This window comes from Hyperolius riggenbachi, chromosome 5, assembly GCF_040937935.1.
Source record: "Hyperolius riggenbachi isolate aHypRig1 chromosome 5, aHypRig1.pri, whole genome shotgun sequence".
NCBI lineage: Eukaryota > Metazoa > Chordata > Amphibia > Anura > Hyperoliidae > Hyperolius > Hyperolius riggenbachi.
The window spans coordinates 88,794,431-88,815,112 of record NC_090650.1 but is presented as its reverse complement, the minus strand read 5'-3'; the positions used below and the strand labels follow the sequence as shown (position 1 = coordinate 88,815,112).

The window sequence follows — 20,682 nt, the reverse complement described above, 5'->3', positions numbered from 1 at the left end:
GCTTCGTACATTTGAAAGCACCGCAAGCTAATTTGGGCTTGGACAAAAACAAAAAAAATGTATCACTATGAAGGGTGCAGAAAATAGCTGGTAGTAGAATATCGGAAAATGTACAGATAATTCAGTACCTTTTTCATACAGTGAAATATTGGTAATAATTTCAGATATTTGACTATAATCTAACCTGTCCCTACTCTCACAGAGAACAACTCTGGTAGTGCCTAATCTTAACACCCCCCCCCCCCCTTCCCCGGTAGTGCCTGACCTTAGACCCTCCCCTCGATGAGCAACAAGCCTTTACCCTACAGCCACTTAACCTTCACCCCCCCGCCGTACCTTAAAGAGGAACTTCAGCCTAAACAAACATACTGTCATTAAGTTACATAAATTATGTTAATTAAAATAGATAGGTAATATAATCTCTTACCCACCCTGTTTTAAAAGAACAGGCAAATGTTTGATTTCAAGAGGGCAGCCATCTTTTTGGTTGAAAGGAGGTGACAGGGAGCATGAGACACTGTTCTAACTGTCCTGTGTCCTGATCACCCCTCCAAGTTGCTAGGCAATGAGAACAGCAGCATAGGACATCCCATCATGCTTGGCACAGCATCAAGGGAAAATTGCCCGGGCAGTTTTCTTTGAGCTTAGCTTCTTTACAGCTAAAAATGAGGCTTGCCGCTTATGTAAGAAAAAGTTCTGATGCTGTGAAACTGTTAAAGAAACACCAAGCCTTTTCAGTGCTGCTGAGTAGATTTTTAGTACGGAGGTTCACTGTAACTACCGGCGTCAAAAGGGTGCCTGCTAAAAAAGCGAATGACGGGCCACCTGCTATGCAAAGAGCAGCTACAAAAAGTTGGTGCAAAAGTTTGCAAAGCGGGTGGCCCACGTTAAGCCTCAGCACCAGGCATGGTACTATATAGTGGGCCCCCAAATTAGCTTGCGCTTCTTTTAGCTGCTCTGTTCTAGCCTGCAGCCTTGGCCCCTCAATGTCACCCGAGGGATTTACCGTAGTCCCGATGCCTGCTGGGTGACATGCCTTGTACGGTGCTTCATGTGGTACAAAGTTACCATTTTCCAAAGTTTTCTGAATGCTGCTACAGACATATGGTCATGGTAGGGATTAGATTGTCAGCCCCCCTTCGGAACAGTCAGTGACATGACTTTATGCGGTGTAAAGCGTTGTGGAAGATGTCAACGCTATATAAATTAATAAACACCGTGATTAGGAATGATTGTCAGATGGGGCAATGTCTTCCCTTCAAGTTTTATTTTTTGGGGGGTGGGATTGTCTTGCATTTAACTGTTGCTTTACAGTGTTGTGTGATAGGCTGCTACTTTGACAATAAAGCATAATAAAAATAGCAATATTATGAAATGTTTTTTATTTTTTTATTTTGATACAGTGTGTTCTCCCTTGTGGCTTATGGTGCTATGACAGTAGGACAGACATTGTCATTCGCTCCTGACTATGCTAAAGCCAAGTCTGCAGCTTCTCACTTGTTTGCCCTCTTCCATTCTGAGCCAGCCATAGACAGCTACAGCAAGGAAGGAGAAAAACCAGTAAGTGCAAAACTACCCTATTGCCCTTATTCTTAATATGTTGTATTTATGTTTCTAAGGTTAACATCGTTTTTATTTTCTGTAGGAAATGTTTCAAGGAAATTTAGAGTTGCGTAAGGTCACCTTTAACTATCCATCTCGTCCAGATGTGCCAGTGATTCAAGAATTAACGGTTAAAATATCCAGTGGTCAGACTGTGGCTTTTGTGGGCAGTAGTGGATGTGGAAAGAGTACTTCTGTCCAGCTTCTGCAGAGGTTCTACGATCCCCTCCAGGGGGCAGTGGTGAGTTTCGTTAACTCTGTTGGTTAGGGGTTAAATTGTAATTATTACGTTAAAAAAAGTTAGATACTTACCTAAGTAGCGGGAACCCTCTGGAGAGCTCAGAGACTTCCTGATCCATCCAGGAGTCCACCGTTCCTGCGCAGGGTTCCTCTGAATATCTGACAAGAGCCTACTGCAGTAGGGCCGTGTTTGTACATGGATGGGAGCACGGCCTCAAACAAGAAGAGGGTCTCGGCCAGCAGCGGTGGGGTGGAGGAGGACATGGGAAACCGCTGGACCATCCAGAGGCTTCCCTCTACTTAGGTGAGTAGACGACTTTTTTAAAGTTACAGGCAGGGTTGGTTCTCTCATGAAGCAAGGTGAAACACTTGCATCGGGCACAGAGATTGTAGGGGCAGCATGTTTGTACTGTGTGTTTACACTTACAGCATGCAGTCAGAGTAGGAGGAAAAGCGAGAAGAAAGCGAGCGAGGGGAATAGGTCATCACTGGGGAAAAGCAGGTTGTTGTGCTGTGTGAGGGGTCTGAGAGTGAGTGAGGAGGGGGGAGGCAGGAGAGCAGCAGTTTTCCATTTGACTTGCACAACAGAAGGGAGGAATGAGCACTGCTGTCCTGACTGAGGAGGAATGGAGTGGCTGAGGGTGAGCAGTTTGTTTGTCACAGACTCATAGCCAGCCAGTGTGTTTAGAGATGAGCGTAATGACCTAATTAAGATTTCGCGAAATTTCGCGTAATTAGTGTAATTACGATTATGGCCGTAAGTACATAATCGTAATGAAGAAGGATTTCGCGAAATTTCACGTAAGCGTAATTTTCGCGTAATTTTCGCATTACAATGGTTATTTGTTCATGCCGTAATTTCGCATTAAACGCTACCGTAATTTCGCGTTAAACCGTAACGCTCCGTATAATATAAAAAAGCCGCCGACTTTAAGGGTTAATAGCAAAGCCCCCTTAAATGCTAAGAGCCTCAAATTTGGAGAATATATTAAGGAGATCAGGAGGAATAAGAGGAAAAAAATTTTTTCAAAAAGACCTTATAGTTTTTGAGAAAATCGATGTTAAAGTTTCAAAGTAAAAATGTATACATTTAAAAACCCGCCGACTTTAACGGTTAATAGCAAAGCCTGCTTAAAGTTTAGGAACACCAAATTCCTAGCATATATTAAGGGGATCAGTGGGAATAAGAGGAAAAAAAAATTTTTCAAAAAGACCTTATAGTTTTTGAGAAAATCGATTTTTTTAATTTTTAAGGGCAAAAATGTCTTTTAAATGCGGAAAATGTCAGTTTTTTTTGCACAGGTAACAATAGTGTATTATTTTCATAGATTCCCCCAAGTGGGAAGAGTTTTAATTACTTCGTTCTGAGTGTGGGAAATATAAAAAAAAAACGACGTGGGGTCCCCCCTCCCAGACCTCTTTAACCCCTTGTCCCCCATGCAGGCTGGGATAGCCAGAATGCGGAGCACCGGCCGCGTGGGGCTCCGCACCCTGACTATACCAGCCCGCATGGTCCATGGATTGGGGGGTCTCGGAAGGGGAGGGGCAGCCAAGCTTTCCCCTCCCCCTCCGAGCCCTTGTCCAATCCAAGGACAAGGGGCTCTTCTCCACCTCCGATGGGCGGTGGAGGTGGAGGCCGCGATTTCCTGGGTGGGGGGTTCATGGTGGAATCTGGGAGTCCCCTTTAAAAAGGGGTCCCCCAGATGCCCACCCCCCCTCCCAGGAGAAATGAGTATAGAGGTACTTGTACCTCTTACCCATTTCCTTTAAGAGTTAAAAGTAAATAAACACACAAACACATAGAAAAAGTATTTTAATTGAACAAAAAACATAACCACGAAAAAATTCCTTTAATATTCTTAATTAACCATTAATACTTACCTGTCCCTTTAAATAAATGATCCCACGCAATATCCTCGGAAATGTTCTATCAGTTACAATGTAACAAAGTTATTACAATGTAACAACTTTGTTACATTGTAACTACGCCGCACCCGACGCCACTCGCCGCTCAGCCGCCGCATACGCGTCCGTGCAGGACGCTAAGTCCCCGCAGCTCCCGCTGTCCACCCCGCCCACATCTGTCACCCACATGTCACCCACATGTGGGTGACATGTGGGTGACATGTGGGAGAGGCGGGGAGGGCAGCGGAGCCGGCGGGGACTTAGCGTCCTGCACGGACCCGACAGAGCTCTGAGCTATATAGCTCAGAGCTCTCTAAAGCATCTTTGTATTTGGGCTCCAAGGAGCCCCATTGGTCCTTAGCAGACCAATGGGGTTCCTTCAAATCAGAAGGAACCCCATTGGTCTGCTAAGGACCAATGGGGCTCCCTGGAGCCCAAATACAAAGATGCTTTCGAGAGCTCTGAGCTATAGCTCAGAGCTCTGTCGGGTCCTGCAGCACAGACGTGGTGGCGGCGGCGGCGGTGAGTGACGTCGGGTGCGGCATAGTTACAATGTAACAAAGTTGTTACATTGTAATAACATTTCCGAGGATATTGCGTGGGATCATTTATTTAAAGGGACAGGTAAGTATTAATGGTTAATTAAGAATATTAAAGGACTTTTTTCGTGGTTATGTTTTTTGTTCAATTAAAATACTTTTTCTATGTGTTTGTGTGTTTATTTACTTTTAACTCTTAAAGGAAATGGGTAAGGGGTACAAGTACCTCTATACTCATTTCTCCTGGGAGGGGGGGTGGGCATCTGGGGGACCCCTTTTTAAAGGGGACTCCCAGATTCCACTATGAACCCCCCACCCAGGAAATCGCGGCCTCCACCTCCACCGCCCATCGGAGGTGGAGAAGAGCCCCTTGTCCTTGGATTGGACAAGGGCTCGGAGGGGGAGGGGAAAGCTTGGCTGCCCCTCCCCTTCCGAGACCCCCCAATCCATGGACCATGCGGGCTGGTATAGTCAGGGTGCGGAGCCCCACACGGCCGGTGCTCCGCATTCTGGCTATCCCAGCCTGCATGGGGGACAAGGGGTTAAAGAGGTCTGGGAGGGGGGACCCCACGTAGTTTTTTTTTTATATTTCCCACACTCAGAACGAAGTAAGTAAAACTCTTCCCACTTGGGGGAATCTATGAAAATAATACACTATTGTTACCTGTGCAAAAAAAACCTGACATTTTCCGCATTTAAAAGACATTTTTGTCCTTGAAACTTAAAAATCGATTTTCTCAAAAACTATAAGGTCTTTTTGAAAAAAAATTTTTTCCTCTTATTCCCACTGATCCCCTTAATATACCCTAGGAATTTGGTGTTCCTAAACTTTAAGCAGGCTTTGCTATTAACCGTTAAAGTCGGCGGGTTTTTAAATGTATATATTTTTACTTTGAAACTTTAACATCGATTTTCTCAAAAACTATAAGGTCTTTTTGAAAAAAAAAATTTTCCTCTTATTCCTCCTGATCTCCTTAATATATTCTCCAAATTTGAGGCTCTTAGCATTTAAGGGGGCTTTGCTATTAACCCTTAAAGTCGGCGGCTTTTTTATATTATACGGAGCGTTACGGTTTAACGCGAAATTACGGTAGCGTTTAATGCGAAATTACGGCATGAACGAAACGCGAAATTTCGCGTTGAAAATTACGCCTACGGTATTTAAAATTACGATTTTAATGGCAATTTCGCTACGCTAATTTCGCATCGTAATCGCAAATTTCGCATGCGTAATTATAGTAATGCGAAATTACGAAAATTTCAGCTCAACTCTAAGTGTGTTATTGTGTTGAGCTGCAGCATGTCATGTGAGAACATTAAATGAAGCAGTGTAAAATGTCAGTTGCTGTATGATCATTCCAAATGAGGGGGGGGGGGCATCCTCACAAGTTTGCCTCAGGCAGCAAAAAGTCTAGGACCAGCCCTGGTTCCGGGTTTGTATTTGGCAGGTGTTACACTGGATTTGTGCTTGCACTGCATCGCAATGCAAATATAAGGCTTTATATGACCCTGCGCCATGGTGCGGCAACACAGTCATATGCATATGCCCGTCCCCTGGCTAGTGCCAGGAAGTACGTCACTGGGATTCTCGTTGGTCTGCGCTGCACTGCACTGCGCTCCTGTCGTGCGCACTGCCTGTTGCCCATTTACTTTCATCACTGCATGATCCGTGCAGTAAGCGTGGTTCAGATCGAATGTATTCATATCATATGCCAGTATTTTAAAAATGCCATCATGTTTCCTTTAGTAAAATGTTCTAAAGAGACCCTGAAGTGGAAAAGTGTTCCTGGGGGGCACTTACCTCAGGAGGGGGAAGCCTTTGGATCCTAAAGAGGCTTCTGTCGTCCTCCCCTTCAGCCCTGCCCCAGAGGAGTGACCCCCTTTAAAGTCCATTGACAATAGCTTTTTGGCCCTGCGTGCACGTGTAGTAGTGGCTTACTGCTCGGGTTCTGGCACAAATAGCTGAGCCCGATCCGGGTATCTGTTTTTTTAGTTTAAAAAAGTAACGAATTCCCTTTAATCAAAAGCCTGTTTTAGTAGGACTGTACTGTACTGTATGTATTTTAATTGAGTAATAGTAACACTTCTGTTTCCTTTATCACAGTTATTTGACAGTATTGACGTGAAAAGGATGAATGTCCAGTGGCTCCGCTCACAGATTGGCATCGTCTCCCAGGAGCCTGTGCTGTTTGACTGCAGCATTGCTGAGAATATCGCCTATGGGGACAACTCCCGCCTGGTGTCCATGGAGGAGATACAGCAGGCCGCCAAAGCTGCAAATATTCACGCTTTCATAGAACAGCTGCCAGAGGTATCCTTATTACTATTGTGCCAATAACAGTTGTTTCGGGGCCTGTTTATAAAGGGATAATGGATTGCTGCTTTATACCTTGCCCTGCTTTGCACTCACATCACAGGTGCTGTTTATACAAAAATCCTGTGTCTTTGTGTTGAGCTGTGGCTGACTGCTTGCCCCAGGCTAGCTGGTCCTAACTACAGGATGTTGGAAAACATCATGTGACCCATCTGACCAATAAGAGAGACAGAGTATTCCACCCACTCGTTAGTTGCGATTGCAGGCCAGGAATTGGCTGAAGATCAGTTCCCAAAGTGGGAAGGGTCTGTGATTGCAAATCTCCCCATAGAAGAAGGGACTTCGTAATGACTTATAGTGGTAGTAAAAGGAAATAAAAACATCCTTCAGACTATCAGACCTCATGGAGAACTAGGGTATCGGGTGCCAATGACGAGCAATAAATAATGCACGCTATGCTGACAGGAGTGTCTTGTGACAGTTGGATTTCAGTCAGTCTGATTCAATGATCTGCTCTTGCACAAGACACTCCTGTCAGCATAGTGTGCATTGTTTATTCAAGCAGGACAGTGTGCAGAAGGAAGGAGAGAGTGTTTTATGGTGCCCATTCATGGTACAATTTTTTAATTTTTCTTCGATTAGATTATTTAAATAAAAGATTATTTTCGAGTCTATCATTTTGGTCGAATAAGCGGGAAAATATGACGTTTTTATTGTACCATGTATGGGCACTATTAACCACTTCAGTCTTCAGTCTTTTTCACTTTATGCATCCGAGCAATGTTCACCTCCCATTCATTAGCCTATAACTTTATCACTACTTATCACAATGAACTGATCTATATCTTGTTTTTTCCGCCACCAATTAGGCTTTCTTTGGATGGTACATTTTGCGAAGAGCCACTTTACTGTAAATGCATTTTAACAGGAAGAATAAGAAAAAAACGGAAAAAATGCATTATTTCTCAGTTTTCAGCCATTATAGTTTTAAAATAATACATGCCTCCATAATTAAAATTCACGTATTGTATTTGCCCATATGTCCCGGTTATAACACCATTAAAATTATGTCCCTATCACAATGTATGGCGACAATATTTTATTTGGAAATAAAGGTGCATATTTTCCGTTTTGCATCTATCACTATTTACAAGTTTAAAATAAAAAAAATATGGAAATATTTCATCTTTACATTGATATTTAAAAAGTTTAGACCCTTAGGGAAATATTTACATGTTTTTGTTTTTTCATTGTAATGTTTTGGTTTTTTATATTAAACATTTTATTTGGGTATTTTTTGGGAGGGTGGAATGTAAACAGTAGTTTCTTAATGTAAATGTGTGTTGAGTTTTATTTTTTTTACTTTTTGTTGTAGTTTTACTTTTTGGCCACAAGATGGCGGCCATGAGTTTGTCTACATGATGTCACTCTAAGCGTAACATACGCTTATAGACGCATGGGGCACGCAACAGCCAGAAAAAGCGAAGCTTCCGAGAGAAGCTGTCGCTTTTTCTGTGGGGGAGAGGAATCAGTGATCGGGCACCATAGCCCGATTCACTGATTGCCCGGCCTATGAACCGCGGGCCGGGAGCGCCTAGTACGTCCAGGAGCTAGTACGTCCAGGAGGCCAAAGTAGTTAAACATTCTTTTTGCCGGCCCGTCACCGTCACCCGACCCCTCGCTCTCCATAAGGTCTGATAAGGGGAAGGATGTTTTTTTTTCCTTTTACTACCACTATATGTGATTATGAATATAAGAAGGAGGGAAACCGAGAGCCCAATATAGTGTAGTAAGTATTGGAATAAAGTGAAAAATTAAAAATTGTAAGCAATTATACTTACAAGCCAGGGTTACCGTACAGGCAACCACTGTAAAAGCAGATGGGGAGATTAGGCCCGTCCCCACTCAGGACTAAGATGTCGATCTCTGTAGATCAGGCAATAATAATGGCAGTTTTTGTATAGCGCCTTTCTCCTGTCGGACTCAAAGCGCTTGCGAGGCAGCCACTACAGCGCACTCAGTAGGCAGTAGCAGTGTTAAGGAGACTTGCCCAAGAATCTCCTTACTGAAATAGGTGCTGGCTTACTGAACAGGCAGAGCCGAGATTTGAACCCAGGTCTCCTGTGTCAGAGGCAGAGCCCTTAACCATTACACTATCCAGCCACTGCTTAAAGGGGCACTATGGTTAAATTCTTTGTTTTTAAGTCACTGTAATATTTGTAGGTGTATGTAGAGCATAGTAGGTTACATGTAATGAGGCATTTTTTTTTTTTACACTGACATACTGCTTGATTACTTTTAGAGTCACGTCGGCAGATTTAGCTTACCGACGCGACTCAGGGCAATCCATTTAGTTGTAGGAGGCATCTGTACCTGCTGAGTTTTGTCGTTACTGGTTACCCCTGTGTGCTGCGCTGTATGGCTTGTTCCTAATCTCAACCGCACAATCTGCACGTTACACAAATCCCCCATCCGCCGTAAAGAGCAGAATTTCATCTGCTGCGCACACTGGACTACATCATCCCTCCTTGGTGGGACGCAACTGCCGTGTGAGGAGGAACGCTGCGCAGCAAGGACCCCTGTAGCGAAGCTGGCAACAATAGGTGTCCGTTTCATTGCCAGCTTCGCTACAGGGGTCCTTGCTGCACAGCGTTCCTCCTCACACGGCAGTTGCGTCCCACCAAGGAGGGATGATGTAGTCCAGTGTGCGCAGCAGAAGAAATTCTGCTCTTTACGGCGGATGGGGGATTTGTGTAACGTGCAGATTGTGCGGTTGAGATTAGGAACAAGCCATACAGCGCAGCACACAGGGGTAACCAGTAACGACAAAACTCAGCAGGTACAGATGCCTCCTACAACTAAATGGATTGCCCTGAGTCGCGTCGGTAAGCTAAATCTGCCGACGTGACTCTAAAAGTAATCAAGCAGTATGTCAGTGTAAAAAAAAAATGTCACCTGCCTCATTACATGTAACCTACTATGCTCTACATACACCTACAAATATTACAGTGACTTAAAAACAAAGAATTTAACCATAGTGCCCCTTTAAGGGTATAAACACCCCTCCATTCCGGTGGACACTGATATAGTAGAAGGAGGACAGAGGCGCCAAAAGGATAAAATATGCTAAAAATGTTAAAACATTAGGGAGGCAGCGGTAGACCCACCATCCCCAAACAGACACCAAAGCTGTCGATTAATCAGCACAAAAATGTATTCACATACTGCGATTATAACAAACGTGTTTTGCAGGTAAATTCCCACTTCCTCAGGCAATAACAGTTGGAGTATCACACAGCAAAAGGTCTAGTATACGCCTAGTGCCTCTGTGACAGAGGTGCTAGGCATATACTAGACCTTTTGCTGTGTGATACTACAACTGTTATTGCCTGAGGAAACGGGAATATACTTGCGAACCGTGTTTGTTATAATCGCAGTATGTGAATACATTTTTGTGCTGATTAATCGACAGCTTTGGTGTCTGTTTGGGGATGGTGGGTCTACCACTGCCTCCCTAATGTTACACAACACAATAACACAGGATCACGGTAGGTAAATATTGCAGGCGCTATTGAGCCTCAACAGACATCCTTGTCAGCTGTATTTTCGGAGGAGACAGTGCTGGATCCCGGTGGCTTAGGAGGGTGAAGGAAACCTCATTAGGATCTAGAGCAGGCATGAGCAAACTTGGCCCTCCAGCTGTTATGGAACTACAAGTCCCACAATGCATTTGCCTTTATGAGTCATGACTGTGGCTGTCAGACTCCTTCAATGCATTGTGGGACTTGTAGTTCCTTAACAGCTGGAGGGCCAAGTTTGCCCATGCCTGATCTAGAGGCTTCCCCCTCCCGAGGTAAGTACCCCCCCAGAGGCTGTTTTTTTTTTTTTGTTACAGATTTTCTGTAAGTTGATAGTAGAATATCAGTTACTGCAAGGCTTTACCTATCACAGCCATAGCCTGCCATAGATAGTTCCATCTTTCTGCCCTGGATAGCCCCATTATTAGATATCTGCTGTTCTTGATGGGAAAGGAGTCGAAGCAAAGATCATTTCCTAACATTCTGATATCTTTGAGTAGTTGTGATACAGAGTTCCAGTGAGATTTGTGAGCCCGGGATACAGATCATACTACATTTAAAGGAAGCTTCTGATATGTTTCTCTTGTCAATAGAAATATAAGACGTCGGTGGGCGGAAAGGGAACTCAGCTGTCAGGAGGACAGAAGCAGAGGATAGCCATCGCCCGAGCTCTTATCCGATCTCCTAAACTATTGCTGCTTGATGAAGCCACCTCAGCTTTGGACAATGAAAGTGAAAAGGTAAGAGCAACATATTAGAATGTGTCTACAAATACCCCCACTGGCCCAGTGTGAAAGGGCCCTTAACCAATCAAGCATGTTTAAGTGTTCAGGTCTATTCACACTGCAAGGATCAAAAACTGATCCGTGTAAAAACTGATCTGTCATCCGTGAACCTCCATTACGTTTGTGCATGGTCAATGCGACGCATCCATCGATCTGGAAAAATCGCTGCCACCCCAAACTGCACTTTAACAGGAATCAGCGCATTCTGTTTCCTATTTTTAAATGACTATACTGTACATGCCTGTACCCTAAGGCCTCTTTCACACCAAGACGTTGCGTTTTAGGGGACGTTAAGGTCGCATAACGTGCCCCTAATGCAATGCATGGTGGTGGTGAAGTTGGACGTCAGATAGAGATGCGTTATGAGGCTCTTGGTGCTATCCTGGGAAGTCCGGATCTTTTCAATGATTCGGATGATTCAAATCGGATCATTGAAAAGATCCGGATCTTTGAACCGAATCTTTGAATCATTTTACTACTGAAGCAGGAAGCAGGGGTGCAGCAGAGTGAGAGGTGCAGGAGAATGAGGGTGTTAATGGGGAAGGGAGAGATGCAGCAGGAAGATTGTGCTTGTGCACAGAAGCTGCAGTTCCCGTTTCTTCCAGACATCCACTGTGAACCGAATCCTTCATTGTGATGATCCGGATGATTCGACTCCGGATCAAAGATCCAAATCGTTCATGATCTGGACAACACTACAATGCAGTGAATATTAATTAGCCATGTGGCTAGGAACAATAGCGGACTCTCCCCTTACTGAGCATGTGCAAACAGTCTAACGCAGCTAAAACCGCGTATAACGCACAGCATGCTGCACTTTCTTTGAACGTCCAGTGTTACACTGTAACGCAACGTGGGCACTGTGAACAGCCCATTGATTTTTAATTACTGTGAGTTGGGCTGCGTTACAGGCTGCTCTAACGTGCGCCTGTAACGTCCCACTGTGAAAGCAGCCTAAAAAGGGGGCAAGTCTAACAAAAGCTTCTTGCACTGCTTGCCCTTATGGGCATTCAGATTTTTTGTACATTTATCTGTTCACTTGGATGTTATTCATACTTCACATATGCACGGGAATATATAAACAAATACTGACAATTGAGGCAGCTGCGTACATTTGAAAATGCTGCGCGCTTATTTGGGCATGACGTTAAAAATTGAAAAAAAATTGGTGAAATAGCAGTAGTAGAATACTGGTAAAATCGACAATATTCTACTACTTAAGTGATGCAGTAAAATATCAGTGATATTTGCCAATATTTCAGCTTCATACAAAAATTAAATGTGTGAAAATGTGTGTTATTTTTGTATTAAGTTGTCATTACTGAGGTAAGCCACCTTCTTATTCTATTTTAAGTGTTTTTAACCCAATTGTAGATACACATGGGCACCTCTTACCCCAGTTGGGAGAGTTAAATGTGTGCGATCTGAGAATAAATTGCAGTTCCAGCCTAAACCTACCTAAATTGCTCCAAGTCCGAAAGTCTGCCATAGCTCCTCCTGGTGTAACATATCATCCCCCAACCAACACCAAAGAAAACATACTACAATCTCTTGGTGCCATAACTAGTATGATCCAGGTGCTAAATACTAAAATACTATTCTGCCCTTCAAAGCTAACACTCTCCCCTTGGTAAAACCAGAAAAGAACCACCTACCGAGGGGCATAACTACAGAAGAGCAGCCCCTTCCCAGAGCTGTAAGGGGGCCCCAACTACTACTTCACTCCCTCCGAAATAGAGACTTTCAGATCAGGTATTTTTGTTTCTACACTTGTTATGGGTGTGAAAATGATGATGTCCACACTTGTTTTATGACCGTTAAGTTGCAAGACAGGTTCCCAGGCTGTGAGGGTCACCAGGGGTAAGCAAGGGAAAGCATATGAACATTTAAGTGCCCTATCAATGTTTTTCTGGGGGGCCAATGATCTGTACGCCCCACTCCTAACTAACAATAAGCTCCCTCTAACAGCCTTGGAGAAGATACTCCCAGAATGCACCAACAATCTCAGTCCTACATGCTTGTGATGTTCTTCTCAGTGCAGGTTCCTCTTGTTGCTCTGGAAACTTCATGAATTTGAATGGGGTAGTCTCGGAACTGAAAGGGGTTAGACACTGGTGTTCTCACGGCGAAAATGGCAGCTTCGGATATAAAGTCACCTTTGTAATTGATTACAGAGATATTAGTGGCACATGTCTGCAGACACATGGGAAGCCTCTGTATTAGTGGTCCTGTTCTATAAATAACTGAATGTAAATGTCTTAACTACAAAAGGGAAGAGCAAAATGGTGGGTTAATCAGTTAGCTGCTGACCTGCGCTGTACAGTCAGCTGGCAGGGGGAAAGGCTTTGTCCATTTTCCAGTTCTTGTGGCTGGTCAGGGAGCTGATATATGCTACTGTATTTCATTTGTGCATTTACTGGTTTGTTTGGACTTCATCAAAAGTCGAAAGTATTACTGACAAGTAATTTCTATGACATGCAGGTTGTCCAGCAAGCCCTGGATCAGGCCAGGCAAGGAAGGACCTGTATTATGATCGCCCATAGACTGTCTACAGTGCAGAACGCCGATCTCATTGTGGTCATGAAGAACGGCAGGATAATAGAATCCGGAACCCATCAGCAGCTGTTAGCACGCCGCGGAGCGTACTTCGATCTTGTGAATGCACAGACAATAACGTAATTCGCACAAAATATTCAGAGCGCAGATATAAGTCTATGGCCTTTGTCATAGCAGAGGAAATCTACTGGGAAGACCATCTGAAGATCCAATAGCACCCTCCGATGCCAAGGATAGCTCTGTACTGTCATATGGTGCAGATCTGGAACGAAACGATTCACGAGAAGAGATCTGTCCTGATGGGCATACACAGCACGGCTTAAACCAAAAACCGAGCAATCTGAAGCCTGCCAGATTACGCTTGTCCTTACAACTGACATACATTACTTAGTTATTTATGAAAATTAGGATATTACCTAATGTATAACTCTACAAAGATGGCTATGACCTTGGCTGTCTGTATTTAGCCTTTATGCTTCTTCATTCAGTTTGTTCTTGTAATTCTGTTGTAAAAAGAGCCTTGTGTGCCGTCCTCCCCCTCACAGGCAACAGAACATGCTGCTTCCCTAGAGGCTAGTGACACATCTGTACAGACACGCCCTGGATTGAGTGATCAAGTCCTGATCCCTGCCAGTGTGTACAAAGCTTTACCTGTAAGAAATATTTTTGTTATTTTCCTCCCCTCTTCCCTGTATACAGGTTGCACTTCTGTATGTCCTCTTCCGCATGACAACCGCGGTGAATTATCTACAGGCAATCTAGGTATCTTAGGGAGCCTAAGCTGGTATCTTGCCCAAGACCCCACTACACCATTGATTCAGCTACAGCTAGAATAACTTTTCAGCAACCAGCAAGCAAAAAAGTAAGGCAGGGCAGCAGTATGTGCAGAAGAGGCAGGGCGGGGCCAGCCAGGAGAGCAGTGAATAATAATTAGGAGGCGGGATCACACACTCCCAGCTCTCCCTCCTGTGTGTCTTCTGCAGTAGCAAAAGGAGTGTGTGAGAAAGATCCTCTAATGTACCGGTGAACAGTGCTGCTGCCCCCTAGAGTTTGCTGCCTGAATCACATGATTTAGTTTTGCATGATAGCAGTAGGAGAACAGAGGCGCCAGCAGGATAAAAGTGGATAAAAACTTTAAAATTTGCTGGGAGGAAGTGGTGGACTTACCTCCATAAAGCAGACACGAAAGACTGTCTGAATAGTAGTCACATTTATTAATTAGTACCCCAAAACAGTGCAACGCGTTTCGCAGGCCCAGCCCGCTTCATCAGGCAATAAAAATGGGGACAAGACAGAATTTCAGCAATAGCAGGTGAGGCGCTACACCTGCTATAGCTGAAATTCTGTCTTGTCCCCATTTTTTATCCTGCTGGCGCCTCTGTTCTCCTACTGCTATACCGTGTCCACCCCTGGTGGAGGGGTGATCTACCCCCTTTCGCATCTACAGAGAGCGACTTCTTATCCCTGAGTGAGGACAGGTCTAATCTCCTCACCTGCCTATACAGTGGTTGCCTGTGTGGTAACCCATGTTTGTGAGTATAATTTTCTCACGATAACCTTTACTTCATTTATGCTTAACATACTACACTATATTGGGCTCTCGGTTTCTCTACACTTTAGTTTTGCATGATGGTAATTCGGGCAGCAAACTCTAGGGGGCAGCAGCGCTGTCCACTGGTACATTAGATGATCTTTTTTACAGACTTTCACAACCTTTTTCACTCACTCTCCCTTTGCTACTGGAGAGCTGCAAGTGGTTGATCCCGCCTCCTAATTATTATTCACTGTTCTCCAAGTGGTTGATCCCGCCTCCTCTGCATGTGCTGCTCTGACAAGAGAACCATAACAGCTGGGCGCTCAGCAGAACTAGCCGGGCGGACTTGGGGAGAACACTGTATTAGTTACACCAACAAGAGAACAACTTATGCTAAAGCACACCCAGATTTTTTACTTACCTGGGGCTTTTCTCAGTGCCCTATAATCCATGAGGCACCTCCGCATCCTTTGGGTCCCCTCTTTTCTCCCACTGTCAGCCCTGAAATGCCTGCCACTGATGTTCCATTTCGCATATGCGGTCCATTCTTTTGCAAACTGTGCGTGCACAGAGGCTCCCGGGAAGGGAGCATGATTGTGGGGTGTGTGAACAGGTCCACACATACACAGTTGGCACAACTGGAGCTCTAGTCGCAGAAATTTCAGAGCTGCCATCAGTGCATTGGAGGGGGCTCAGAGGGACCTGACACACTACAGGCGGCTGAAAGAAATACCAGGTTAAGTAAAAGACCCTTTAGTTTAGTTCAGGTGTGCTTAATGCTGGATACACACGGAGCACTCGATTTTCCCGTCGATTCCCGTCGATTCGTTTATTTCCAACATGTCCGATTTGGATTTCGATGGATCGTTAGGTCGATTTGGCATACTTTGCATGCGAATCGACCTAACGATCCATCAAAATCCAAATCGGACATGTTGGAAATAAACGAATCGACGGGAATCGACGGGAATCGACGGGAAAATCGAGTGCGTGAACGCACCGTGTGTATCCAGCATTAGTATTGTTTTGCTCTCTGTGGGCTGTAAAGGTATTTTATTGATAAGCTGTCAAAACATTTCCAGTGAGAAAACTCTTGCAAGTGCATCATAAAATTGCTAAAATTAAAGGGGCACTTTGGTGAAAAATTTTAAAATATGTCCAAAGTGCAAACACATACGTACATTTTTCCAGAGTAAAATGAGCCATAAATATATTTTCTCCCATGTTGCTGTCACTTACAGTAGGTAGTAGAAATGTGACAAAAATGACAGGTTTTGGACCAATCCATCTCTTCATGGGGGGATTCTCATGGATTTATTTATTTTCAGAAGCACTTAGTGAATGGCAGTTGCTCTGTCCAACTGCCAAAAAAACTGTAGTGAGCAGGGAAGCTGGCCAACATCATTGTTTAAATCACTTTTAGGGAATATCTTTATAAAGAATAAAATCCTTGCTGAGAATCCCCTATGAAGAGATGGGCTAGTCCAAAACCTGTCGCTTCTGTCAGATTTCTACTACCTACTGTAAGTGACAGCAACATAGGAGAAAAGTAATTTATGGCTCATTTTACTCTGGACAAAACATACTTCTTATTTATCTATGTTTGCACATATTGTGCATTTTACAATTTTTCGCCATAGTGCTCCTTTAAAAATAGGTGCAAGATATCATGGTTAGTAGAGTGAGTATCTGAAGTTTTACTGATATTCCAGTATATGGTATTCTGCTATGTATAGTAGAATATTGGTAGTGTTACTGATATTCTTCTGTCATCCAATTCAAATTATCACGCTAACCTTCCCTGTATCTATGCCTAACACTAACCTCACCCCTACCTACACCTAACACTAACCCCTCCCCCCCACACACACACCTGCACCTAACACTAATTTTTCACCTACCTACACTTATCACTAACCTCCTCCCACATACATCTAACACTAACCTCCCCACTACCTACACCTAACACTAACCCCCCTACCTACACCTAACACTAACCCCCCCCCACCTGCACCTAACACTAATTTATCACCTACCTACACCTATCACTAACTCCCACCTACACCTAACACTAACCTCTTCCCTACCTACACCTAACTCTAACCCCCCCCCCCCCCCCACACACACACACACACACCTGTACCTAACACTAATTTTTCACCTACCTACACCTACCACTAACCTCCCCCCACATACATCTAACACTAACCTCCCCACTACCTACACCTAACAATAACCCCCAACCTGCACCTAACACTAATTTATTACCTACCTACAGCTATCACTAACTCCCACCTACACCTAACACTAACCTCTTCCCTACCTACACCTAACACTAATTTATCCTCTAGCTACACCTACCTCTAACACCGCCACTGTCCACACCGCTATAGAGTGGATAAATTAGCTGCTATAATGCTGACCTCTGTAACAGAACTCTGTAGTTTTCTTGTTCTTTTGTTATTAATAAATGGCAATACATCTGCTGTTCAAAAAAAATCATACCTGACAGGTTAGCCTGTTGTGGTGGCACAACAGACATAGCCAGACACGTTAATATGGACATGTGTGAACAGGCCTATTGGAAAGCATAGGGCTTTTCAACGTTGGATCACTACCATTGGTTTGTTGCCGTCCACTATGCGAAATGGCCTGACAGGACCCAGTGTGACCCGAGCTCCTATGTACTGTGTTTTTAACAATGGTGCTATTTGTTGGAAATCTGTCTCCACCCATGAATTCACTACACTGCAGCAGAGGCGGGACAAGGTTCTCCAGCACCCAAGGCTGAGACACCAAAGTGCGCCCCTCCATCCCTCCCACCCCAGCTGTCACACACTCATTGCTATTACACTAAGAGGTGCCACAGGGCCCACAACCTCCCCAACACCTTAGTATCTAGTTATCTGGCTTGCAGTCACTGCTGCTATGTATCCCCTTTTCTTATTTCTTTCTGCTTCAAACACAATTAGGAATGACAGCTGAATGAATTGTGCACCCCCTCCTACACTGCGCCCCGAGGCTGGAGCCTCTCCAGCCTATGCCTCGGCCCGGCCCTGCACTGCAGATAGGATAATATATCCCTTCTGTAGGGGAAAACACTCTCTGACAGCCACTTACAATAAAGACAATTTTAGGGCTGCTTCACATGTGCGTTAAATTTGGCCTGTTCGGCGGCCGACTAAAGTCTTGTTTGAAAGGGATCTACCAGCGTTCGTGTAAACGTCACAGTAAATCCCGTCACATCCTCACATCTTGGACTGTGTTTGTGCGGTTCCATGTCCCCCTGGGGGCTCAAAACGCAGTGTGATGATGTAACGATTGGAACTACAAACCGATGGCGAACTTTTCTACGTGGTAGCACAAAAGGGTTTAGCATTGGCCAAACAAGGCACCCTAAGCTGTCCCACCAGCCGCCCGTCTCAACCAGCCCTAAATTGTTGCATTTAAAGTTAATGGGAACCGCATTTAAAAAAATGAAGCACATACTTAAGGAGAGGGAAGGCTGTGGGTCTTATAGTGTTCCCGTTCCTCTCCTTAGGTATCTGCCTCATATTTTTAAATGCGGTTCCCATTGACTTTAATTTGCAATTAATTTTTTCCATTGGACTCAAAGCTGATATTTCACCTGGCATAATCAATCTGTCAATGTACCTGCAGAGGAACAGAAATCATTTAGCCAGGGATCACACTAAGGGCTGGTTCACATCTAAAATTGCTGACGCCAGCGGTTTTTGATTTTTTTGCGCGATGTACCTGCACGCTGCGTTTTTGTATAAATCGATTTTATAAGCGCTTTTACAGAGATTCCTTTTTTTTACTTTTTTTTTTTTCAAGCGCTTTGTGGTTTCCCTATACCTTCCATTGAGGCAAATTGCCCCCAAAATAGTACAGGCAGCGCTTTGCTGAGCGGATCGGAATCGAACCGCTCAGTTGTGAACACTCTCATAGGGAATCATTGCACAAGCGCTGTTAGGGCGATTTTGAAAATCGCTGGTGCTTAAAAAAGGCGAAAACGCCCTAGGTGTGGACAAGCCCTCACAAAGACACTCATGTTTTGTTTGCAATGCAAGGGAAGTGGGGGGTAATGTGTGTTTTTCAGCTCTTTGTTGTTTGTATTGTGCACACCAGGTGCAATTCCCTATTGCAGCTAGCAGCTGGCTATCGGACAAAGGTGTGCTGAGACTGCAGAATTGCAGTCATTTTCCACGGATTCAAGTTTCACCCCAGCCTTAAGGCCCATTCACACTTAAAAGTGCAAAACAGTAGCGCTTAGTGCTACCGTTATGCGTGGGTGATTTTACCGCGATTAGCCTGGTAAAATCATTATACACTTCCGCGATTCCCAACGATCCCAATCAGTGGCAGCGCTTGTTTAAGCACTGTACAGTGATCGCTCGAGAATCTCGGCAAAATACTGCAGGCAACACATTTCACAATTGCCGTTAACGCCCGCGATCGGCAGCAATCACTGCCATTCAGTTATATTTGTGCTAGGGTTTTAAAAAGCGCTAGCGCTTCAGCTATTAGCGGGAATCACCCGCTAATCGCTGTAGTGAGAATGAGCCCTTAGGCCCCACTTACACTTAATCAGTTGCTCTCAGTTATAACTGAAAGGACAACTGATTTTCAAAGTAATGCCCATGTTTCCCAATGGCTCAGTTGACACTATACGCATTTCAGCTGAAAGATTTTTCATAATGCACTGCTATGGAGAAGAAAAAATGTGTACCAACTGATTAAAGGGATACTGTAGGGGGGGTCGGGGGAAAATGGGTTGAACTTACCCGGGGCTTTTAATGGTCCCCCGCAGACATCCTGTGCCCGCGCAGCCACTCACTGATGCTCCAGCCCCGCCTCCGGTTCACTTCTGGAATTTCCGACTTTAAAGTCAGAAAACCACTGCGCATGCGTTGCTGTGTCCTTGATCCCACTGATGTCGCCAGGAATGTATAGCACAATCCCAGTATGGTCTGTGTCTGCGCAGTACGCTCCTGGTGACATCAGCGGGATTGAAGACATGGCAACGCAGGCGCAGTGGTTTTGTGACTTTAAAGTTGGAAATTCCAGAAGTGAACCGGAGGCGGGGCCGGAGCATCGGTGAGTGGCTGCGCGGGCACAGGATGTCTGCATGGGACCGTTAAGCCCCGGGTAACTTCAACTCATTTTCTCCCGACCCCCCTACAGTATTCCTTTAAGTGTAAATGGGGCCTTAGGGTCCTTTCACACTGCATCCATTGGTTTCCGACTCAATGGAGGAAATCATTCACCACATCCTAGCACGATAAAATTATATTTCTATGTTCACATCGGGTGCGTTGGGTTCCGTCGTAGTAACTTACTAACGTAGTAACGCACACTGTATGCATCGTATCACACTTCTAAAGTGCAATGCAACTTTTCACCACCATCCTATTGCAACGCAACTAGTATACTGTGAAAGGGTCCTTAAAACGTATTTCAGTACTTTATAAACAAGCACCCAAGTATACTTTGAGTTAAATTCCCAAACGTCTTCCTAATGTGATTTTTTTTTTTATGTATCATGGTATAACTTGCCAGGCAATAAAGTTTGAGGAATCTGATTACAATATTCTTTCTCTTTAATTTGAATTTTGTTTTGGCGTAA

The 20,682-nt window shown here is 44.4% G+C and overlaps 1 protein-coding gene across 4 annotated transcripts in view; it reads left to right on the top strand.

The window, feature by feature from the left end:
* LOC137518305 (ATP-binding cassette sub-family B member 5-like) overlaps positions 1-14,731 on the top strand; it is a 96,740-nt gene extending 82,009 nt beyond the window's left edge. For all 4 annotated transcript variants that reach the window (XM_068235974.1, XM_068235973.1, XM_068235972.1 and 1 more), the window contains 5 exons: positions 1,404-1,560; positions 1,646-1,843; positions 6,391-6,597; positions 10,772-10,918; positions 13,445-14,731. In XM_068235974.1, coding sequence (XP_068092075.1) covers positions 1,404-1,560; positions 1,646-1,843; positions 6,391-6,597; positions 10,772-10,918; positions 13,445-13,642 — 907 coding nt within the window. In that variant the 3' untranslated portion in view covers positions 13,643-14,731. The remainder of the gene's footprint in view (positions 1-1,403; positions 1,561-1,645; positions 1,844-6,390; positions 6,598-10,771; positions 10,919-13,444) is intronic.
* Positions 14,732-20,682: the final 5,951 nt, after the last annotated feature.